The 25,698-nt window shown below is 36.0% G+C and overlaps 1 protein-coding gene across 8 annotated transcripts; it reads right to left on the bottom strand.

Annotated features, from left to right (window-relative positions):
- Positions 1 to 2,604: 2,604 nt before the first annotated feature.
- On the bottom strand, positions 2,605 to 25,698 carry CCP110 (centriolar coiled-coil protein 110). Of its 8 annotated transcripts, XM_055561447.1 has the most exons (17): positions 25,485 to 25,698; positions 23,669 to 23,814; positions 22,432 to 22,587; positions 21,657 to 21,812; positions 21,074 to 21,202; positions 16,737 to 18,378; positions 14,436 to 14,566; positions 13,768 to 13,945; positions 13,077 to 13,216; positions 12,544 to 12,660; positions 12,102 to 12,203; positions 11,803 to 11,919; positions 8,939 to 9,012; positions 8,329 to 8,391; positions 7,623 to 7,682; positions 7,033 to 7,118; positions 2,605 to 4,754 (listed from the first exon to the last, which is right to left on the bottom strand). In XM_055561447.1, exons 4-17 carry the CDS (start codon positions 21,795 to 21,797, stop codon positions 4,702 to 4,704), a joined length of 3,033 nt encoding a protein of 1,010 aa, XP_055417422.1. In that variant the 5' UTR covers positions 21,798 to 21,812; positions 22,432 to 22,587; positions 23,669 to 23,814; positions 25,485 to 25,698; the 3' UTR covers positions 2,605 to 4,701. The 8 variants fall into 8 exon arrangements, with proteins under 8 accessions (XP_055417422.1, XP_055417421.1, XP_055417424.1 ...); XM_055561446.1 differs by lacking the exon at positions 22,432 to 22,587; XM_055561449.1 differs by lacking the exon at positions 22,432 to 22,587 and having other exon boundaries at positions 25,565 to 25,681.

The raw sequence follows: 25,698 nt of genomic DNA, 5'->3' as shown, positions 1-25,698 counted from the left end.
GGAGGAGAAGGGGATGACAGAGGATGAGATGGCTAGATGGCATCACCAACTCAATGCACATGAGTTTGGGTGAACTCCGGGAGTTGGTGATGGACAGGGAGGCCTGGCATGCTGCGATTCATGGGGTCGCAGAGTCGGACATGACTGAGCAACTGAACTGAAACCTCTGAAATAAACACCATTATCACCTGGTCCCATCACTTCACAGCAAATAGATGGGGAAAAAATGGAAACAGTGAGAGACTATTTTCTTGGGCGCCAAAATCACTGCAGATGGTGACTGAACCATGAAATTAGAAGACGCTCCTTAGACGAAAAGCTATGACAAACCTAGACAGCATATTACAGACATTACTTTGCTGGCAAATGTCCATATATGCAAAGCTATGGTTTTTCCAGTAGTCATGTATGGATGTGAGAGTTGGACCATAGAGCTGAGCACAGAATTGATGCTTTTGAACTGTGGTGTTGGAGAAGACACTTAAGAGTCGGTCCTTTGGACAGCAAGATCAAGCCAGTCAATCCTAAAGGAAATCAACCCTGAATATTCATTGGAAGGACTGATGCTGAAGCTCCAATTCTTTGGCCACCTGATGGGAAGAACTGAGTCACTGGAAAAGACCCTGATGCTGGGAAAGATTGAAGGCAGGAGGAGAAGGGGACAACAGAGGATGAGATGTTTGAATGGCATCACCGACTCGATGAACATGAGTTTGAGAAAGCTCTGGGAGTTGGTGATGGACAGGGAATCCTGGAGTGCTGCAGTCCATGGGGTCCCAAAGAGTCAGACATGACTGAGTGACTGAACTGATTGAATGACCTAGTATGGCTAGTAAGTGCCCCAACTGGGATTTGACCTGACTCCAAACCTGACTACTAGTTTAATCTAACAGAGATCTAATGGGGGAGACTGTTGGTTAACAGTTGGTTAATCACAAGGCAGCAACAGATCCTCACTTTCCCTTTTCAAGAGTTTTTGTCTTTTTCTGACATAAAGAGGTTAGAAAACTACATTCTCAAAAACCTCCTCAGGAAAACGCAATAGAACATACCCCTAACTCTCTAACAGAATATGTTGTTTACCACGCTGAGTCCTAGTTTCTTCATCTTTGAAATTATGATAATTCTGACTGAGGTGAAGGGAAACGATTATAAAATGCCCAGCAAATAAATGATCAGCACTCAGTTAAGCAGTACATCACTCACTTGGAGGCTAAAAAATCTTACTGTACCTTCTGTGACCTTCCTGTTTTCAGAGCTTTACTTTTTGTGGCAGCAGACTATGCAGTGTATCATAAAGCAGAGCTTCTCCCATTTGAATTGCACAGATTCACCTGGGCATCTTGTTAAATGCAGGTTCTAATTCAGGTCTGGAGCAGTGCCTGGGCTTCTACATTTCTAACAAGTCCCCACATGGCCCTGATGCTGGTCTCTCGATACAGAAGGGACTGTAAGTTGTGGGGTGGGGGGCTGAGAGGGGCAGCATATAACTCAGGAGGCAGTAGAGCAGACCAACATCATTCGCTCCTTAGCATATTCAATCACTGAATCTGAACCCTGTTTTATCAAGTGTATTACACAAATAATGGAAGTAATCCTGAAACAGGCTGTTATGTAAAATGTGAATGAGAGGTTTTTCCCACTGTAGGTGAGAAGCAAAACCATAGTTCTGGTGGCTACGCTATCTACCACATCAAGAAACTGACAAAAAACAGATTAAACAAATGAAACGGTATTATTTTACTGTTAAGTATAACTTTGGCTAAACGTGTTTGTTCTCAGAGCTGTTTTTAAAACCTAACCATTTGTTCTCAGACCTGTTTTTAAAACCTAACCAATGTGACACCACTGTACCATATCCCAATCTGATTTGCTGTATTCCATGACTGAAAGTCTCCTTTGTTTTTCAAAATTATTTTTAAACCTATATGTATGCTCACTATGGTCTGTTAGGAATACCTTTCCAACTTCACTTTTTTTTTTTTTATAACTACTACTCTTCATTTCAGGGAAAGAAGGGGAGTTGTGTGTGGTTGTTCATGGGACAGTGACACCTAACAAAAAAAAGATCTTCATCTCCAAAATGGATCCTTGTTTTCAGCTCAATATGAATAATAAAGAGTTCCCAGCCATCTCACTGTTCCCAATATATGAAATAAACAAGAATAAAGGGTAGCCATAGGAAAAAGGAGGGGCTCTTCTCACACTGCCTTGCAGGTTATCACAGTATCTTCTCAATAAGAGGTAAAAACAAGGACCATTGGATTATCCTCACATTAGACAGTCAGGCAGCATCAGGAGTTGGAGTCTTAACACTGTAAAATTAGCAGCTTGATGTGAGCTTCAACCTTAGCATTCTCTCCCACTGGCTCAGCTCCAGCTGAAGACATTTCCAGCTCCAGTAAACTTCTGCCCTCTGAGAAGTCCAATTCATGTAAAATCAGATGCTGGGCTAAGCACTGTTACAGGTTACATATTAAACAGTGTGACATATTTTTCATGGGTCTTGTAAAAAATCACCATATTAAAGTATTAATGTCTTGGTCACATACTTTTCAAAAGTCCTTTCTTTAGTAATTAAAAAAAAAAAAAAACCACACCAAATTTCTTTTACAATGAAAAATTTATTTTGCCTTTTGCCTAGAAGCAAAACTAGTGAAAATTAAAGTATAAAAATAAATATAATTTACATTAATGGACATTCCACTCAAAGTAAAAATAATAAAAATAATATATATAAATAAAAAGCACATTAAAAGCACAAAACAATGTCTGGCACTTTTATGAGAAAAAGCTGTGAACATTAAAAAATTCGTAAAACATGCAAGCTTTACCCTTAAAAAAAAAAACTCAAGTTCTGCATCCTTAATCCAAAACTAGTTTTAACTTTCTCTGAAACACACTATTTGTTATAGCCAATCTGCATTACTGTACACAAAACATTTAGCATCTATCTTTCATACTGGAAAGACCCACAATGATAATAAGTAATCTGTATCCTGAGTTTTTAGAATGATAAAGCACAATTTATCATATTAAGATCATGTTGATATACTTTGCCCAAAAATATAAATTGGTAATTCAGACGTTTTTGACTGTGTTCTATTTCTAATTTTCTGATTCACTCCTTAAATAAATGATACATTTCAATAAAGAAAATCAAGTTTACACCCAGAGTAGATTACAATTTTCTGTCTACAGTTGGATGGAAAAGTTAAATTTTAAAAGGAGTGGAAAATCGAAGAAAACCATCCTTATCTCAAAATCCTTAAGAGAATATTAAGAATACATACAGTCTGCATTTTCAGAATACCAGTATCTTTTTAATATTCAAGTCAGAAAGATTAAATGCACACATAAATGTTCCCAATTTTACGTGAGAAGCACAAAGCCCTTTTGGAAATGGCTTGATAAATTAACAACGACATTCTTTTTATAAAGTCATGTTCCCTTGGTAACCTTTTTTGGTTTATATTTTAAATGAATATGTTAGTGATGAAAAACCTTAAATATAAGTGTCTCATGTAATGCAGCCTTTCAACTAGAGTATTATCATCCCATTTGAAAATCTGAATTTATCATATTAGATAGCCCTTTATTCCTCTCCTAAATCAAGCATGCTAAAAAAAAAGCAGAGTATGAAGAAATAAACAGACTAAATAGAAAATGTAACTGCATGCAACATGTTATTCTATTTTACAGAAATAGATTTAATAATGCATTCATTCCTAAGCACTACTACATTCAAGATTGTGCTATCTTCCCCAAATTTGTTACCCTCAACAGATTTCATAGTTTAGTAGAAATGTTTCTGATATTACTGGGGTAACGTACATTAAGCCTAACATTTCTGTAAGACAACTAGTTTTTGAGAAGAATGTACACTTGTGACCAAAATGATGACACCCAGCTACTTCTGTGGGACATTTTAGGTAGACCACAATAGGCAGGCAAGTGTGTTATCCTTGAGATTACATCATAAATCCAAGAATATGAGAGATTAATCAGAGTTTTTGCAGTAATAAAACAAAAGAAAAACAGTCTTCTGCAATAATTTCCTCTCAAACAGAACAGTATCTAATTTATCAAATAGTGTGTTAAGATGAATGAACTTTATATTTCAGAACTTATTTATAATTTATCACACCTTTTCAATATTTTATAGAAATAAACCCAAATGTCCTTTGAGTTTACAAAAAGGTTCTCAACAGACACCTGAGTAATAAACTTATACAGGTTAAGGAAAAAAATGAGTCAGTTACTAAGCACTAATTTGTCTTCACCCAAAACTGAAGAGCAGACTCATTGGAAAAGACCCTGATGCAGGAAAAGACTGAGGGCAGAAGGAGGAGACAAAGGGTAAGATGGTTGGATGGCATCACTGACTCAATGGACATGAATTTGAGCAAACTCCAGGAGACAGTGAAGGACAGGGAAGCCTGGGGGTATATTCCATAGGGTCTCAAGGAGCCAGACGCAACTTTGTGCCTGAACAACAACAAAAAACTGATACTAAGAGGAAAATTTGAGGAGGGGGAAGGTGGTTAGAAAGAGACCAAAATATCCAGATGATTTCTCAGCCCTTTGACATCACTTTGCCTGTGTAAACAGAGGCCAGAGTTAAATAAAAAATCATGAGCAGGAAAAATAATATGGATCCTAACCTTTCCCCCCGTTTTTATCCTAATGAATGTTGTCTTCTTAAATTGTCGCAACATTTGGCCGCTTTCTTTGGATTTTTCCTGCATATACTCCTGGAAACAGAGCAAAACTAATATTATTTCTCAGTGTGGGTTTTTCTATAATACCATTTAATGACTGCTCACTATGTACCAGGCACTGAACTAAGCAAAACATATTAACATATTTAATCCTTATGTAAAATAATCATTAGGTCAAAATTGCTATACTATTTTAAGGGTACTAGTCACTTGTATAAACAACAGAGTAAGAAGTAGAAACTCTGAGAACCCAATTCCACCTGATTCATTATTTTACTTAACCATTTTGCATTACTGTCTCCTACTCTAATCAGCAGTTTTTGAATTTCACTATAAACTCTAAAGCACAAGACATAAAACAAATGTCTTAAAATATGTGAGATCAGAGATTGCAATTTAGTTTGTAAAAACTATCAACAACTTTAACTGCTTTGCAACAAACTGCAGTTCAAACACCTCAGAACTCTACTTCAAGCTGAGAGATTGATAGTCTATTATAACAAAACTGAACTTTCTGTAAAATGCTTAATAAAAGGTATGTTCTTTTATTAGAACATGTAATGTAGGTAAAATCAATGCATAATTTCAAATTTCTTTGAAACATAATCCAGGCCATTAAAAATTTAAGGAAGACAGAATAGTCTTTTCAAAAGCAACTATGGATCCCTGTGTTGAGATTCACAGAATTTTAGTCATTCATAACAGAAATTTTCGGTTTATGTAAAGGGATAAAATTCTTTAGTCTTTTTCAATTGTCTAAATATGCACTCATGTATAAATAAATCTTTAGGAAAAAACAGGAGAGAATTTTTGTACTTGTTAGATACATATTAATTATACATGTTTGAATGAACATGTATAATTAAGGGTTAAGTATATTTTTAACCACAATAGTTCTAAGTACTGAACTTCATTGTACACATTAACTGCAATGACTTTCTATTCATCCCTTATACTGTTGCGTATTACTGAAAAGAAAACAGTAGTTGCTATTTTTCTTATAGGTTCACAAGTGACAAATAGTGGAGATGAAATGCATGAGAAAAGAATATGGAAAGTAGTCACTGTGGGAATAGATAATACTAAGCAAAACAAAACTTATTCTTCAATAACTTGCCAACTAGCTAGATTTATCAAATTATTTAATGCTAACATGATAAAAAACTGAAAATGTCTTAAAATTTCACAAAACTTCACAAGCAACAGATCTGGTGTTTGGTCCAAATGGTTATCTTTCAAACAAGCTGATCCAACCTCTGGAATAAGCAGGATTTTCAACTCTCTAATCCCTTTAAAACAGCTCCATTGACTGTCACTTGCAGTGAATTCCAAAAGATGACCTTTTAAATTATCTACATATTCAACATTATGAATTAAACTCACTATTAATACATGCAAAAGGTGAGCAATCAATTCAAAGTTGTAATCAATATCTTGTTCCTTCTTTGAACTTATGTGAATAACATGAAAAAATTTGTTGCTTGTTCCCTCCTAATCTGGAGGAAATCACTTAGTAATAAAAGCTCTAAAATATATTAATAGGAAGATTAGAACTGTTAAAGATTTAATTTTCCTTGCCTGGTGATTAGATTTCTTTTAAAAGTTTAGAAAGCAGTCTAGTTAAAGCAAAACAGTTTGAAAGTATTTTTAATGGATCACATAATTTTTGGTGAGCTTATCATAGTGTCTTAACAAAGGTAGCTAAAAACATTAAAACATTAGCTTAAAGGTTTTGCATTAGCTCAACAACGAATTTCTTTCTGCCACCATAAATAGGATTTCAAAACACATTTTTTTGTTTAATCCTTAAATAATTCTCAAATAATGAATACAAAGACATTTAGCTCAAGCTTCTTATTGAGCAAAAGATTAAGCCCTTACCCCCTCACACTTGGCATATTCACATGTGACCCTGTAGTCAGAGGGAAAAATTCTTCCCCTTATGTGCAGATACAAATATTCCTGGGGGATGCACTGACCCAAAACTGAATAGACATGCACAGATTTAGATAGATCATTATATTTTACTCATTTATAAAAACTCTTCTGAATTAAGTGTGTATAATTCTACAAATTTTTCAAATTAAAAAATACATAGTATCTTCATGGAATTTACACTGAACCACAATTTTACTAAGATCTCCTGACTGCCATAAGATACTAACACAAATGATCACCAGTGAGAACGACTGTGAATATGCCAAAATTATGGTGGCAAGGAAAGACACCGTATCGCCCTGGTATGGCCTGCGTTATGGGGCAGCTTGTGCACGTCTTTCTATCGAACAGGTTTCAGGAATTTGTTACACACCTGAAACAGGCGCTCTGCTAGGCACTCTGCTCTGTGAAGACTTCTGTCTATTTTGCACAACCCCCTTCACTGATGTCTTAGGGGTTCTAATTGAATATAAAAAAATTAATAAGTCACTTGCATTAAGTTCTAAATGTTCAACATTCAAAAAAAGCAACCATACTGCATCAACTGTTCAAAGCACAAATAAGCTTGAAGAGAATTTAAGTCTCATGCATGCGCACAGTAAGAAAACTATACTTTTGCTTCAGCAGGAGACGATAACCACTAAACTATAGCTTATGCTTTGTTGGAGAATCACTTTGGTGATGCTGAACGTACTATATGGATGTTTACAATATTTAATGAGCAAAATGGTATGAAATGAAAAGTAAAAACACACCAACAAAAGATGATAATTAAAATATAATACACAACAGTACACCAAAGGGTTATCTTTGAACAAAACATTAAAAGCTCTTCCTAATGCTATAAAAAGATCACATTTTAAAATAATTATCTTTTACATAAAAAGCACTATGTTATTTTTCCCTCTCAGATCTAATCTCGATTTGAATATTTTTAAATACCCATGTGTGTTGAATTCTTACCCTTGTCTACTCAGTAGCCTATGAACAGGTGCATTCTGTCCTTGATTTGGCTGAAGGACTCTGTTGACAAAGTAAATAAAAATTAATCAACAGGATAAATTCAGTTTTTCCCCTATTGTCTTTCAATAGATGAAAGAAACAGTGAGGAAGAAGTCAACTATGCAATGATCTGGTCTATAAATTACCACAAAGGAAAACGAAGTGATTAAAGCATATTAATTTGGTGCTTAAATGCTCACCAAGAGGCCAAACCTTGGTTTTTTTTATCAGGAGATATCTAACATAAGTATTAACCCTGTGCTTTTAGATAATTTATTTGTGTACTTTACAAAAGCCAATTTTTCCTTTCAAACATCTAAGAAATAAAACACTCTTGTAAGAGCACAAAACAGGTCACAGTTAAGTTTAACCTTCTAAGACTTTAAAGTAAATATCCAAGACCCCTGAGACTGCAAACTGAACTCAAAGACATATGGGGCTCAAATTTCTATGTCCTACAGAAGGCTCCAGGAACATCTGGTCTGACACATGACCTTGCACATGACCAGGTATTACTGTGGATTCTGACCCTCTCAGCCTCCAACTCAACAGGGAGAGATTTACTGATGTAAAGGAGAACAAAGCTAATAAAAGGCTTGGGATTTATAAAATTTTCTTCCCCTTAAAAGTTAAAAAAGTCTCTCAGTGAGACTGTGATTTTTCTCACCTTGTTTCAGAAGGATTTTGCTTAACCAGAAATTTCTTACTTCGCATTCCCATTTCTGCAGCCCTAACACAATATAAAAATAAGGACATACAAATAATGTTTTTAGAAAGGGAGAAAATACATGATTACAAATCTGATACAGGATGAGAGAAACAAATCATTTCAAAGTTGGTACACTACTGGAAGACCTGTAATAAGCATACTAAAGACAAATTTCAAGAAAGAAGAGTTTTAATAGGATAGTTTCAGAATATTCTTTGCATTAAGTTTTTCCCACTATGAAGTCTTTAGAATATTTGAAAAAGAATATATTTAAAAGATAAAATTAACATTGAACATAAGGATTAAGTATTTTTAAGATTATTTGATTAGCTATCAATTATACAAGCTGACACTGACATACTTTATTAATACATTTATCTACTGATAAAACCAGATTTTACCACCTGATTTTAATAAAACTCTCTATACAAGGGAACTTCTATCACCCTAGTTAAAGAAGAGTCAACTGTTCTTTATTTCTAATTTGAAAATACAAACCAACAGATGATTAAAATCAATTGGCCTGATAATAATTAAATTAGAATGTGACAAGGCATGAAAAACTTACTTCATGTACTTCTTCCTATCAAGAGACTTCTGTGTTGCAGCTGAAAGAGCCACTCGTGGACTTTTCATTTTATCCTTTAAGACAAAAGTAACATGAAGCTCTAGTGGTATCAGTAATACCACTGTATTATAGTATAGGATGATCTCAAATTGTATGGAAAGACTTCTCTTACTAACATTTTGAACTTTAACCTAGTCTTTACAATTGAAACAATCTGATTTTTCAAAATTAATTAAAATTATTTTCCCCAATAATATAAATTTGGCTTGTTTCTCTTTTGCCAACCCCACTAAGATCACTGATTCAAACCACAGATTTCCAACACTCTGATATACAGCTGACCCTTGAACAACACAGGTTTAAACTGCCCGGGTGACATATATCCAGACTTTTTTCAACAAATGTATTGGAAATTTTTTTGAGATTTGTGACAATTTTTAAAAACTCAAAGATGAACTGTATAACCTAGAAATGTCCAAAAAAATTAAGTATGTCATGAATGCATAAAATATATGTATCTACTGGTCTATCCTTATAAGCATAAGGTGTGAGTATTTCACATAAAATTAATGTTTATTTTCTGTTTTATAACTTTGCTTTCAAAGTTACATTACCATATAATATGCCAGCCTCTCTCTTTATCCCTCCCTCCTGCTCTCTTCTCTTTCAACTGCAGCATATCATAACAGGTAAATGGTGTTAAAAAAGGAAAAAGGCTAACAGTTTCCAATACTGTCTTATGAACATAACTGTAACACTGTAGGTCATAATTATGATGATTTATTCTTTAGTGTGGGCTTCCCAGGTGGTGCTAGTGGTAAAGAACCCGCCTGCCATTGCAGGAGACATAAGAGACTCAGGTTTGATCCCTGGGTTGAGAAGATCCCCTGGAAGACAGCAAAGACAACCCACTCTAGTATTCTTGCCTGGAGAATCCCATGGACAGAGAAGCCTGGTAGATTATAGTCCATGGGGTCACAAAAAGTCAGACACAACTGAAGCGACTTAGCACAGCACAGCAGCACATTATTTAGTGTACAGGCCAGTCTACTATGAAGTAATCACAGTGATTATACTAGGCTCCCAGAAATCAAACATATTGCTGTCTCTTCATTATCAATGCATGAATCATTATACCTGTAAATAAACATGAATTTCTTCTTCATGTTACATGTTATCTTTTCATTTTTTATGTCTAATGTTAGTAATACATATAGCATCTTCAGTGTTTTGTATCATAAAAGACAATACTGCTGTAGGTACTGCAAGACAGGATTCATCTTGTAAACAAACAACATAAATTTATGGTATTGATATAGTACAGTATGGTAAATATACTCTATTATTTTCTTTAGCTTATTTTACTGTAAGGACACAGTATATAAGACATATAATATACAAAATACATGTTGATTGTTCATGCTATTGGTGAGGCTTCTGATCAACAGTAGGCTAGTAAGTAGTTAAGTTGTTGGGAAGTCAAAAGTTATACTCAGATTTTTGACAGTGGGCCACCCCTAATCCCCCACATTGTTCAAGGAGCAACTGTATTTCAAATTAATTTGGAGCCTGTTTTCTATTTCTCATTTATAAAAGAGGAACTATGCACATGATAGTTTCAAGGATATTTAATCAAGAACAGTCAATAGTTTTTTAATGAGTCATCCAAGCAGCATGCCATGCTTAATTCAAAAACCTAATCACAAAACAGTATATAATCCTTTTACCAGTTTCTTTTCAATTTGTCTACAGATTTAACTATTTTTGGTAATCCTGAGAACTGTGTTTTAAGAATTGTAGGAAGGGTGCTAAAATCAATAAAGAATGATATTTAGTATCAATGACTCCAAACCCAGAACCACCTCATTGTGAAGTAATTATAGATAGATAAATAAATATACCCCTAGTTCCTATTAATATTTGGTCTTTGAACCCAGTTCCTGACACAAAGCTCCTAAAACTCTTGTAATCAAATATCCTGAGTGACAGGATCATCTTTTTTTCCTAATGTTCAATCTTGGACTTTGGTTCTTGACACAGAGCTCCTAAATCTTTTGGAATTTCCTGGGTGACAAAAGCATCCTCTTTTCTTTTTTTCAAACCTGGGCTCTGACAGTAAAAGCACCGAGCCCTAACCACTGGGTTGCCAGGGAATTTCCCAAAGCACCTTCTGTTCTAATAAGATAAACCTGAGGGTCTCTGGATAAGGGCTAGTCACCAGAAAGACCAACATGATTACAGCCTTAGAACTTTCAGTCTCACCCCCTATCATCTGGGGCAGGACTGAGGCTAGAAATTGAGTCAATAATCAATCATGCCTTCATGATGAACCCTCCATAAAAACCCAAAATACACGTCCCTATGCTGAGAAGGTGGCGCACAGCCTCCACAGGATGGAAGCTCCTGCTCTCAAGACCCTTCCACCCGCACCCTGTGCATCTCTCCTTCTGGCTCTTCATCTCTATCTGTTACTGTATCCTTTATTATATAATAAACCATTAAATGTAAGCAAAGGTTTCCCTGTGTTCTGTAGGCCATTCTAGAAAAATTTTCAAACCAGAGTAGAGAAAGTGTTCATGGGAACCCCAATTTATAGCCAATTGGTCAGAAATACAACATGGAACCTGAGATTGGCATCTCAAGAGGGGCACAGTCTTATATGAATGCCTCCCTATCTTGTAGCATCTGACACTGACACCAGGTAGATGGTATCAGAACTGAACTGAATCATAGGACACCCAGCTGGTGTCAGAGATCTGGTGTGGGAGGAAAACCCACATATTTGCTATGAGAAGTATCTTGTGAGTGTAAAGGAAAGAAATGTGTTTTTCATCATTCACTAATTTAAAAATCATGAAACGTACCATTTGCCTGAGCATTTTCTCTTTGCGAACTTCTCGATCATGATGTAGAATAGACATTCTTTCAGCTGCATCCATTACAAAGAATATGTCATGAATGCCATACAGGGCAGCTCGCAACTAAGTTCAAAAGAAGAAAATATTATACCAATTTAAAAAAGATGAGGTTAGAGGTCAGTAATATTATGTACTCTTAAAGAAAAAGGTTAAAGTTTTAATTGAAACCTACTTTCAGTGGTTCAATCAAGGGAGAGAAATAAAACATTTTCATTTCCTAAGAGCCTTGAGGACACATGCATTACCTGAGCTAACACTCTTTCCTGAAGAGAAGCATCTTGTGCTGAAACAACTCCTCTCTTTAAAGGTGCTTCTGACTGAAAACTTCTTATAAATTCCATAGTATCCTGAAAAAAGAAACGCTCCTTCATTTTTCTAGGAAGATTTCATGATCACTGGAGTTTGTGTTCTTTTTTTCAGTCAAAACAAATTTAAGTATGCAAATAAAACTATTACATCAGAAGTCAAACAGCACCCTCTTTAAAGTGAGACAAAAAATGCACAACCTACTTCATTCACCTATTTTTAAAAATTATCTGAATGAGATCAATCAATTTCTAAAATTTAAGCTTTTAAAGGGACTGAAAGTATTTAATCTGCCTAAGTACTGAACTCAATTGTCAACCGTGTCAGAACACTGATAGAAACTGAGATGGAAATGCAATACAATGTACACAATCCTCTTACTTTTACAGTTTGTCGAAGTTGTTTCAGCTTATCTGTCTGCATAAGCCTACGAGTAAGGAATCCTTTTGCCACTGCAGTTACTTTGTTAAATTTTGCTTGTACTTCTGGACTGAAAACCTAGAAGAAATAGTATAGACACAACAATTTAATAACCTGAACATTATACTCAAGACTGTTTTCTTATCTATTACAATGAATAGTTTGTACATATGAAATTCTTCTATATGTGTTTGCTGTGTTGTTTAATATCTAATAAAAGCTAAGCTTCTGATGTATCACAAAATATTTATGGTTCACTTGTAGAACTAGAACTTAAGATAATGTAGCTCTTTAAAAAAGACAGATTAGGGACATCCCTGGCAGTCCAGTGGTTAATATTCTGTGCCTCCACTGCAGGGGGCCTGGGTTCAATCCCTGGTCAAGGAAACAAGATCCTGCATGCCAGATCCCACATGCCATATGGTACAGCCAAAAACAAAATAAAATTTAAAAGAAAGACAAACATGCATGCATATATCATTAAGTTTGCCCACCTGAGACCACTTAGTTTTGGCCCTTCCAAAAGGCCTTGTTACTGAGAGTTTGGTCAAGCCACTACTTGATGATCCCCAGAGGTAGAATGGTACTTCATTTGCAGAAGCAAAGCTATGTTGTAGGGCAGAACTTGTGAAACCTTGAGAAACATACACATAGTATTGTATTTGATGTCAAAACAATTAGAATACACAGAACGTCCAAATAAACATGACACTCATTAAGAATAACAACTCCTCTGAAATTGATCCACATGCAGACTTAAAATATTTATGGACTTCAAGCTTATACACCAGATGGATCTTTTCAACACAAAGAGCATTTCAGGATAATTGAAGATAAGCTCTTATTGGGGCTGGGAAATGAGATGTAATTCAACATCACCCAGGAGATAGCAAACTGAGTTTTCCCTTGAAGAATATCACCTGCTGCATGAGTGAACAAAGACTGGGCTCTGAGTCAAATTTCCTGATATTTTCCTTGCTAAGGTGGCTTTTCTTCATGAACACCTGCTCACTGGTCTTTGCTGCTATCATTTCATTTTTCATCAGTTAGTAAGCAGCTGGCAAATAGCAGCGGGTTGGACATGTGATGACTAATAGAAAGGAGGTACAATTTTAAAGTGTGCCAAACAAAATATCTTAGTATAGGATAATTTTCTTAAATGTTAAATGATTTTTTAATATTTACCAGAACTATTTGAATTCGAAGTATGGAGTGAGTCCACTTGAGACAGCATTGTGTCTAGTAAACCAGAGTCACTTATCTTTCTCCATTCTAAGTCCACAGCATTGCTAATGTCCAATTCAGAGGCTTCTGCTGTAATTATCGTCTTCTCTTTTAACATTTTCTCCTGTTCTTCTATGTCCTGCAGATTAAGTTTATTACAATGTGGTAGGCTCTTTTGTTTAATTACATCTCCAAAGAGTATCATTTTAGGCTTAGCTAAAAGTATGTATGATTATCAGCAAATTATTACTTTAGGTTTTCCTCCCTCAAATAAAACTGACAATTTGTTTAACTAATTCTAAAATGTAATAATCTTAAAACAAGTGTCCTTCCTCTTCTAATATACCCTTACAGAAGGCATATTTCAGCATCTACTTATAAAATACCTTTTAAAATATTAAAAATTTTGAATCAAGGATTCAATTAAGTATCCTTTTGATAGATTATGCATTTACTTTTAGATAAGCATCTAAATATTGTAACTCATACTCCGGCAATAAAAATACCATCCATGTAACAAAATCAATGACCCCCTTAGAGTAAGATACACATAAGTAACAATATAAATATCCTCTACATGACCAAAATTCCACTCACCAGCCCTATATCTCTACATTTTAATTCCTCACCTTTTGCAGTCTTTCCTGTTCCCTTTCCTGCTCAGCTATGAGTAGTGATAACTGCTGGGCATGCTGTTCTTCTAGTCTCTTCCGCATTTCTTCAAAAGCTAATATCTTGCTTTTTAGTATCTCCTCGCCTTCTGAAAAAAAACATGTCCCCTCAAATTGAAAATTTAGTAATATCTGATGATTTATACCATCAGTTTAAATTATGCTTCTAACCAGAGAATATTCCTGGATCCAACATAGTACAATCAAGATACAGCCAGATCACCATTCTGAACCACATTCTCTTTTGTTCTCCTTTCATTTCAGGTTACTAAAGGTCTGTATCTTATCACCCTCACCCAATTATTCAACAGATCCCTTCATGATCTGAACTGATGGAGACAAGACTGTACGTTCCATCCAGACTCTCCTTACTCCAATGAACTTCAAGATGTGGTTCTCGTGTGCACCTCACCTCCATTTATTCTCTTCACTCTTGTCCTTTTCCAGAGTCTCTAGTATTATAGCTTAGCCTGTGCTTTATTTTTCTTTTAAATAAATGCTTTGATAGTGTAAAGCTACTCAGTATAAAGTTACAAAAAAGATTAAATACTAAAATTCCATACATTTTAATTACTAAAAAATATATTAAATCAGTATGACTATGCAACTTACTGAACAGAAAGTGGTGAGATACTCTGAAATGTTGAAATACCAAGTATTACACAGACGTAGCACAGATATTCAGGGATCCACTGTAATTCCCCTAAATTCAAAGAATCCTTTTCAAATACACAATGATTTTCATTGAAAATAATTATATTTGTCTTACTCCTGTAGTATTCCAATAATTTGTTCCTAAATCCATTTTATTCAGCTATAACAATTGGCATTTGTACACGGGCAATTTTTTATAGGTTGAGAGGGGGAGCTGGAAAAGCAGTAGAATAGTTAACTCTCAGCAAGAAAGGAAAAAGGCTCTCCACTTAACCACTCAGCCAAAAGCAGGAGTCCATTCAGCTCTACCTTAAAAACTTATAAATGAGCGCCTGTCCAGGGGCTCCCTCTTTGGGAGGTGTCCCCAAGGTAGACAGCCAAGCTATGGGCAGCTCTCAGTACACTGTGCTGCCTCCCATGCCCACCACAACAGCAACCCAGCTGCCTCCATGACCGGCCTGATCTCCCACACATGGCCTTCCTCTTATGCCAAAATTGCCACTTAGTTAGTCCCTGTACTTTTGGTATTCACCAAGACAGCCTTAGCCTGTTGTGTCATCTATTTAGAGAAGCCAAGCCAGCTTCTCAAGTATCAACTGTTTTCTTTATTAGAGTTCTGATAAAGCTGCACATGCATTAAAGGATCTGCCCCAATCCAACTCTATTTTTCTGATAAACTTTGTTATTTTTAGTGTGCAATTTTACAGAATATAGTTTTTTTTCAGGAAGCTATATATCACATTAGTTAAAATGTCTGTGTCTAAAAAGTTAATTTACTTGATTTATAAGTCTTACTACCAGTAATGAAGAATTATGAATCATAACAACAAAGTAAGGTGTAATAAGACTTGTTTTAACAAGTTGCTGTTAATATAACACTAGATGCAACAGAAATTTTGAAATAATTTTCACTACTAAATATACCATTCTTGAAACATTACTCACAGAGCCCTATCAGTGCTATTTTCTCTAATAATTTGATGTTAAAGTGTTTACTGAAGGGCCAACTTGTGGCTCAGACAGTAAACAATCTGCCTGCAAGGCGGGAGACCCAAGTTCAATCACCGGGTCAGGAAGATCCCCTGGAGAAGGAAATGGCAACCCACTCCAGTATTCTTGCCTAGAGAATTCCATGAACAGAGGAGCCTGGTGGGATACAGTCCATATGGGGTCACAAAGATCAGAGACAACTGAGCAACTACACTTTCACTTTTCAAAGGGCCAACTGCATAAGCATCTCATTACAAATCAAAGGGCAAACTGGTGAAAATATTGGAAGGCATATTGGTGAAAATAAAGGAAGACATAACAGCAATACAATGGATTAAAACTATGAATGATGCTTCATGCAAGAACTTTTTCCTTCAGTCATTAACAATATTCTCTATTAATACTAAATGGACTGTGAAAGATTTATAATTTAAATAAGAAAATCCTTTAAGAAAGCCTATCAAGTGGCAATACACTGTAGCTAATTATGCTCTCTGATAAATGAAAGTAACCTGAACAGGTGAAGACAATTATTATTATTCTGCATATTGTCAATTAAAAGTATTAAAGATGCCATCTGTTTGGCAGATATTAAACACTTCAAAGCCTTCTTACCTTTGGAACTCCTTTCTAACATCTTATTCTTGATGTAGACAGATCCTTTAGAATATGTTTTTTCTGGCAAATGTTGCCTTTCCTGTTCAGCTATTCCAGTTGTTACAACATAAGGGTAGTTTTCTTTTTGCAAATTATCAATATCTAAATCAAGTCTCCGTTTAACTTTCTCAAAACTGTTATCCAAAAATTGTTCTTTTCCACAGGACACTGTAGGGGTATCCATCTGCTGTCTGGTACTCTGGTTCTGCATCAGTAAAGGAGATGGGTTTTTTACATCATAAGACTTGTTCAGTTCCATCTGTAAGTTGCAGTTTTTCTCTAACACATTGGTTGACTTCACTCCACTCACAGTACCAAAGTTTTGACTCAGAACACTCTCTCTGATGGCATATGGCTCATGCAATCTTTCTCCTGCAGTACATGTACTGTCCATTCTGTGCAGTCCTCTCACATCAGATATTAACTGACCTTCCATGATAGCAAGTCCATGAATAACTTTATTTTCTAATTGATTACCTGAAGGTTGACATACCTGATTTGATTTACCTAAAACCATTTCCTGTATGGCTTCTGTATTTTTGCTGACATAAACCTTACTTGAACAAACTCCTGCTAAATCAACCGGTAACTTTGGCACAGTTTCAGGTACATTTGTTTTTTCATCAGTTTCTTGAACAACTAACTCTACTGCCTGTTCTTTCCCTTTAGGACTTAATTCTGAAGCATTTATTGGGTTATTTATAAGTATATGACATGCTGATGATGGCCTAGAACGCCTTCGATGCATTTTAGGACTTAGGCTTGGCTCTGGGCTAGGTATTTTGGCATATGAACCAGTAAGACTTTTGATAACATTATTTTCAGTAACAAAAGTGGGAATGCCTTGGAAATTAGAATCAGTCTCTAAAACAGTGGAATGGCCAGTTCGTATAGATATGTCCACTTTAGAAAAGTTACCTAAAACAGATGTATTCATGCTGCTTGCTTGAGTGAAAGCACCTTGGAGAAGAACATTTGATTTATTAAGGCTTGGTTTGTCAGGAATAACTGAACCACAGTGTTTGCCTATCAACTGGGACTTCTCCTTTCCATTGTCAGTCACTTTAACAGCATCATTTTCTTTGTCTGAATGACTCTCGTTAACACTCCTCTTTACACTACTTCTCAGACTGCGTCTAGACTGCTCCCTTTCTATATATTCCTTTGACTTTTTCATCAGGTTCTGAAGACTCATTATGTAGGGATCCGGAGTAACTTCCTCCAAAAGTGATGGATCTTGTTCTTCATTTGTTGGAAAGAGAACATCAGAAGTAAGTGTCTCCTGTGCAGCTGTGGAGGAAGTCTTTAAAGAAGTTTCATTTTCTGCCTGGCTAATATTTGAACTATCACATTGCTTCAGATAACTCAATTCTTCCGAGTCCCTAGCTAAGTCTATCCCATTAGATTTAAATCGATCCTCATTACTCAATGGCAAAATTCCAGTTATCTTTTCAAACTTTGCTAAAGTAGAGTGTTCAGTAGGGCTTGGCAAGATATTTGGAAGTGTAGCAGGAACATTCAAGTTTCTGACTTCTGAATTAGAGTAAACTGTTTCAGTCTCCCATTGATGAAAATCACTGGCATCAGGTGCTTTTCTAACCTGAAAAAGGAAATATAAAAATTAACATTTCATCACTACACAAAAAGCCTTTGATTTCATTGTTTTCTAAAGCAAAACTGAAACTGAAGATTCAGAATTCTAATATTTAAAAACACAAACAAAAACTCAGATAACCTTTTCCATGGTATTCTGTATCATATGGAGTGCAAATTACTATAAAAAGCATCTATTGGTCATGCTGGACTATTTATTAAAAGATTAAAAGAAAAAAAGTAACATTTAAATAACCTAATAAAATTATGAACATATGTACATGTCTATACACACACACAAGGGAGAAGGCAATGGCACCCCACTCTAGTACCGTTGCCCAGAAAATCCCATGGATGGAGGAGCCTGGTAGGCTGCAGTCCATGGGGTCGCTAAGAGTCGGACACAACTGAGCGACTTCACTTTCACTTTCCACTTTCAAGCATTGGAGAAGGAAATGGCAACCCACTCCAGTGTTCTTGTCTGGAGAATCCCATGGACGGAGGAGCCTGGTAGGCTGCAGTCCATGGGGTCGCACAGAGTCGGACACGACTGAAGCAACTTAGCAGCAGCAGCATACACATACACATATATATTCATATACCAATGTGCAATTCAATCTTGGAATAGAAGTGTTTTCCATAACTTTCTTCTGGTTATATGTTATTAACATCACCAACTGCTTCTCCTATGAGAACTATCATCTAAGGATAACAATGTGTAAGATAAATAGCAAGTAATTAAATTTCTTACTTAAATGATTCCTCTTTAAGAAAGACTAACTTGCCCAGGATATTGATTAAGCAACATTAATCCAGTACCAAGACTCTTGCCTCCCACATGCTTGCTCCAAATTTTAACTAAAACCCTCTGTATGATGAGACAAATTTGTGGTAAATGATAGCTCAGCTATGTAGTTTAATACTTGAAAAATAAAAATTTTAACTTAAAACCCAATACATTAAAGCAAATTCCAATTTGATTAACTGATGACTACTTAATACAACTTCCTGCTAATGAGTTTTTGAACAAGCAAAGTAAGTTAAAAGCTTTATTAAAAAAAAACTTAAAAAGAACAATTGTGTACACAAAATTCAACAGAAAAAAAAATAAAATTACATTTTGGATCTATTATTTTTAAATAAAAAGTCAACTAGGATGTTTTCTAAAGATTCAGTTCAGTTGCTCAGTTGTGTCCAACTCTTTGCAACCCCATGGACTGCAGCATGCTCGGCTTCCCTGTCCATCACCAACTCCCGGAGCATAATTGTAAAGATTATACAAGCATACATGAAACTGGCAAAAATCATCACCATATTATCTTATGAATACAGACTCCAGAATCCTGAATTTTAAAAGATTTTTAAGTTGTTTTGTGTTTTTTTTCTTAGACAACATGGCACTCCTATTTTAGCTTACAAATCCCAAGACATGCAATTGTTTCCAGGTACTCTGCAATAAACAATACAGTGAGATATACTTACAACTTCACAACTGAAATAAAATAAAAGGGATACATACTCAGGACACGTGTTCACAAGTTTAAGTAAAATTATTTCCTCAAAATAACTAAACATTACACATCCGTGATATTCAGCACCCATCCTTTTTATACATCACTAAAATAAGCCTTTGATTATACAATTTAAATAACAACAACAAAAACAATCTACCACAAAATCACAGATTTTACAGGTAAAACAGACCTTAGAAAGCTACTTGTGTAAGATAAAATTTCTCTACTTGCATAATTAATTCACTACTCTATATTGTACATGTAGAGAAAGTTTTTAAACTCAACGATAATTCCATTAGTAATATATGTGAATTGTTCCCTCAATGGACCAAGAATAATATGCCAGTTTTGTTCCAAAAATAGGAAATATGTAATAAATCAAAAACCCACCCTTGTTGTGCTACTCATTAGTTTTTAAATTCAATATGAGGAGTAATTATACTTTACAAATTAACATCAACTACCCACAGCGAAAGGATGGTAGAGTTAGTGGGAAATATCATCTAGCATGAATTACATGAACCACAAACCTCTAACATTATAAAAGAATTAAAAGATGCAAGCAGCAAAACAGTGCTACATACGGCAGAAATTATTTAACTTACTTGCTGTTTTTCTTTTTAGTATGACACGATCCAGAACTTAAATTGTTTATACAAATCTAAAGTAACTGCAAAAGGTAAAGATGTGTGGTTTAAATAGTTTCAATTTATATCTAAGATGCATCAAGAAAATTCTGTTATGTAATCTAAATTGCATTTGTATATCTAAGATCAGAATTTTCACCAAAAAATATTGGAAGCAGTTATTTACTTTAGCAGAGAATGAGAATAAGATCACTGAGTCAATAGACTGATTAGTTCAGAGGTAAACTACAATGGCCAATTCTATCATTTTGTCACTGAGAATTCAATGTTTTTAGAGTCATAAGACACAGACAATAAGCAACTATACTCAGTGTATGGGTCCACTGTCTAAATACCCTCTGATTCAAGTACTGAGCATCACTAACAAGCAAGTGAATTTTCTTTGGAGTAACTGAAATGGAATATTGCAAATTACGAAGCTTCTCAAACACAACTGCATATTGGTAAATAACTACTAAAGCAAATATATTTCTGAAAAATTATCATCAATGCTTATCTCATGATTTCTTAATTATAATTTAAAAGAGCTTATATAACACACCTGAACATTTTCAAGAATCTCTTGGACACGAGACAGTAAAGCTTTCTTCCTATTAACCTGCCTTCTTGCTTCGACATCAAGTGCTTTCTGCTTTTCTTGTTGCATTTCCTTTCTTTTCTCAATATTAAGCTGAAAAACATCATAAATATGTAATTACTTCTCTTAAATGTAAAAATATCATAAAATCAGGAAGTTCTGAACCAGAATGTTAAAGATGTGTGCAACAGGTAAAACTATCTACAGTGAAAGAAATCTGAACCATGGTTGGGGTTGATAACTGGGATGAAGAATGTGAGATCTTTCTGTGGTGATGAAAATGTTCTGTATTGGTGTTGAGTTCTAAATGGATGTCATATATCAGAATGCAAAAAAAAAAAAAAAAGCTATGCCTCTCCTTTTGAAAAGAGTTAAGTATCTTTTAGGTATTCATAAGCCTTTCATTTATTTTTCTGTGAACATGTCTCTCCTTTTGAAAAGGGTTAGACATCTTTTAGATATTTACAAGCCTTTCTTTTATTTTTCTGTGAGCAACCTTACTGATTCACTATTAAAAAAAATTTTTTTTAAATCAAAGAACATTTACCAGTGGAGAAAGCACAGCCACTCCATGGAAGCGAATAAGTGAGATGCTTTCAGACTGGACAGGTAGAAAGCTCTCTGTGGATAAAGATGCTTCTTGGATTCTGGAGAGACTTTTCTCACAAAACTTCTCATACTCCTCCATCTTCCCACAATCACACTACAGCAGGGGAAAAAAGCCATTTTTAATGTGCTGATCTTAGTTTATTTGGCAAATCTGTAGGGCACTGAAATATTCCTAGAATTCACAATTTCTAGAACTGGGCTTCCCAGAATTGTTTTCCTAATCAGGAGCTAATTCTTGGGCACAAAAAAGACCTCAAGACCCTGCCCAATTAAGCCTGGCTTCATATACTAAATATTTATGAAGATTTGTATACAGTCAATCTTTAAATGTGATTAATTTAGAAAGGCACAAAGAATTCAGCAATGAAACCTTCTGAAAAGAAATGCTATGCAACCTAACTAACTTCAGACTATAAAACAATATTATCTTTTCTTCAGCAGGACTTATCTACACATCACAGGAAAAACTATATAATACAAAGGTAGGAATCCTTCTTAGCAAAACAAAAAAGGCGGGTGGGGGCTAAATAAGAAAGACATTTACTTTCAAAAATTCTTCTACCACAAAGTCCAGTCTATCACTTGCGTATCTTTAAGAATATAATTTGACTCCATGATAACTGGCCGAATCAGAAGTGAAAAACAGAATCTATTGGCCCTCATATTAATTCTACTTTATAGTTGAAAAATGGAACCATCACCAAACTACTTACAACAATCAGTCCAGTAATTTCACAATTTCTGGAAAACTGTGATGGTGGCTATGAAAATATAAGGTAACCAGGAAGGATTAGCTACCAATTCATTCATCCAGCATGTGTTAAATATTTGATTGCCTGTTTTCACAGTATTATGTCTGGCATTGTTTCCTTTAAATAAGCAAGGGAAAGGGAAAGAGAGCTATCACTGGACTCATAACCAACAAGGATATGAACTGTGAAAACTGAAAAACTAATACGATAATATTCCTTTAAGTGTTCATTTTAAAACAATTAACAAAAAAAAAAAAAAGAGAGGGAAGTGAAATTCAATTCATGACGTGGAATATGCAAAGATGAAATAAGATACAATATGATACTGCCCTAAGCCTCAAGGTACTTAAAAATTTAGTACTCTAACGTATCTGGGACAAACAATAGCACAAATGGAAATGAAGGAAAATCATATATGAAATTAAGATTACATTATGAGAAAATAAGATCTATTGCTACTTTTGACAAACTGGTAGTCTTATTAATAGCAAACCTTCTTCCTACCATCCCATCAATTCTAATTATTTCTATATTCATTTACGCAAATTGAGCGCTTAATTTCAAAGAATTGGTTCTCTAGCGTATAAATGAGATTATATTGCAAACTTAAATTCATAAAACAAGAAAATAAAATACAAAACAGCTTACTGCATGATAACCAAAACAGGCCTCATTTAGTCTAGGCTTCAACCCACATTATATATTAAAAATTAGAATAGGCAGAAGCTAAGATATGAGAAAGTTAAATGATCCCCTCTCTACTAAAATACTTCAAAAGAATTTTTAACACAACCCACACATCCAGCATTACAAGAAACAAAAATAGATTACTCATACAATTAATGTAATATACTTCCAATGGATACACAAGCAAAGCATGGAAGGTCTGGGAAATTTAAGGAAATAAAATATCTTTATGGTACTAGCTTTATATTTCTTTCAACATCATATAAATATGCCCCATTGCTTCAGAAAGTTAAATTCACATCCCTTTAACAGTATATGTTTGCCATACACACTGCAGACATACAGCAATATATTATTATTACCGCATAACATGGCCTATAATAATGCATTAAACATCCAAATACAAGTCTAATATCATGATGATGAAAATGACCAAGTGACCCTATAGCATGAACCCTGCGTCATTCACTATCACACTATCCTGCTGTTTCCCAACTTTCATAGCACTTACCCCTATCTGAAATTATCTTGTTTATTTCCTTGGGTTTTGTCTGTCTTCCTCCACCAAAATGTAATCTCCATAAGCACAGGTACCTTCTCAGTCTTGCTCACCACTGAATCCCCATTACATAGGACAAAGTCTGTACACAGGAGGCACTTCATAAAAATATTGAATAAACAGAATAGTTAGCTCAAACAGTAAAGTAAATCAAAAAAAGAAGACACTGGACTACACTGCAAAGAAGCTAGCAAGGAAGAATGGAATTTAGAGAACGGGAGTTTCATAGATAACCCTATTCCCAGAGAAAATGGTACCTCTAAACTGCAAAGCAACCATTTAAAAATCGAGAGCGGGAATCCTATATACTTAAGCAACAGGGAACTCCGTTTCTCATGCCACAATTACCTCTGTCAACAGGGTTTTATTTTAAGGGAGCATTGATTACAAGGCCACTGAAGCCACAAATCTACTGCCCCATACTTAACCACTAGGCATTACTGGTCCACTTGAATTAATAATTTGTTGGCTGCATCAAGTTCAGACATGGCCTGTCTTCTCCATTTAAACTAGGATCCTTCTCCAAATGAGCCTCTTTGCAAACCCCATAGACTCACAACTCTGATACCTGCTCATCAGTGCTCCATCAGAAATGTCACTGAAGGGAATGTTAAAAGAACACAGAACATGTCCTGTTTACATATCCTAGCTACTTGTTTACCCATCAGTCTTTTCAAAGGGGCAAAAAAAAAGGGGAAGCTTTCTTTTTCAGGCACACACGAGCTGCATGTTCTTGGCACTTCACTTACCATCTCTATGCCTCAGTTTCCTGTAAAATAGGTATAATCATAGTATCTGCTTTGACGAGATTCTGTGTGGATTCATTAGTAGGACATGCAGAAAGCAACGAATGGGAGCAACTTTCATTAGGAAGAGAATGATGACGACTATTTTTTTCCACTAGTTTATGAATTCCTAGACGGCAGTGACAGTGCTTGGTTTCTGATAAGATTCAAATTTAACTTAAAAACGTGGGGGTTGAAGAGGGAGGGGACATATGTATACCTATGGCTGACTCATGTTGAGGTTTGACAGAAAACAACAAAATTCTGTAAAGCAATTATCCTTCCATTAAAAACTAATTTTTAAAAAAAAACGTGGAAAGGGGGAACCTCAGCTTCCTCATTTTGCTGCGTTTATACCCCTCCCCATTAAGTCAAACTCTAGGCGCCTGCCATTTGCTTCAACTAGGAGCAGGGAACTGGGGTTATAACCAGGTAGAAGCAAAGGGTGGAAACCACCTAGTAGCATGAGGGCCAATAAAGATAATTTGCTTTTCTATCCTTCTCCTTATGCCCCCAGAGTCACAAACGCAGGGTGAAGAATGCGCCTAGGCCCTTTAGCTGGTGATAACTGGCATTCAGAAATGGCCAGTGCACACCCTGGGACGCTCCCCTTGCCAGGAAAAAAAAAAAATGGCCCAACCAGTTCTATCAACAGGAGACGGTTCCCCAGTTCTGGTCCGATTTTATTTACTGGGGACCCTCTGCCGTCTCCCCAGCGCCCCAAGCCCACCTTCCCCAGCTCCTCTGATAAAGCTCCATCCCGAGGACCCACCAGGCGGTGCCAGCATCTGAACATCACCTTCGCGACCGAAGCCGCCGGCCCCCGGGGCACCCGCCTCCACACAGCCTGAGTCTTCCCAGGGGCTCGAAGTCCGGAAGCCCCTGCGCTCGGGTTCCTTTCAGCTCCACAGCGCGCCAACTCAGCCCGCCCGGCGGCCTCGCAGCCGAGACCCGCTGAGTCAAGCCCACTCTCAGGCACACACCTGTTCTCCCACGGCCCCGGCAGGTTTCCTCCCCTAGCTGCTGGCCTTGGTAGGAAGGAAACTGCTCAGTTGGTACTGACTGAAAACAGCTCCGTTCGCCGCCGCCTTCTCCTCCTCCTCCCCGCCATATTACGGTACTCTGGCAGCAACGCGGGCTCCCGGCAACCGCCGCCGCCGCCGCCGCCGCCGCCGCCGCCGCCGCCGCCGCAGCCGC

Source organism: Bubalus kerabau, chromosome 23 (genome assembly GCF_029407905.1).
Source record: "Bubalus kerabau isolate K-KA32 ecotype Philippines breed swamp buffalo chromosome 23, PCC_UOA_SB_1v2, whole genome shotgun sequence".
Taxonomy (NCBI): Eukaryota; Metazoa; Chordata; class Mammalia; order Artiodactyla; family Bovidae; genus Bubalus; species Bubalus kerabau.
The sequence above is the reverse complement of the archived record's forward strand: the minus strand, read 5'-3'. Positions and strand labels throughout refer to the sequence as shown.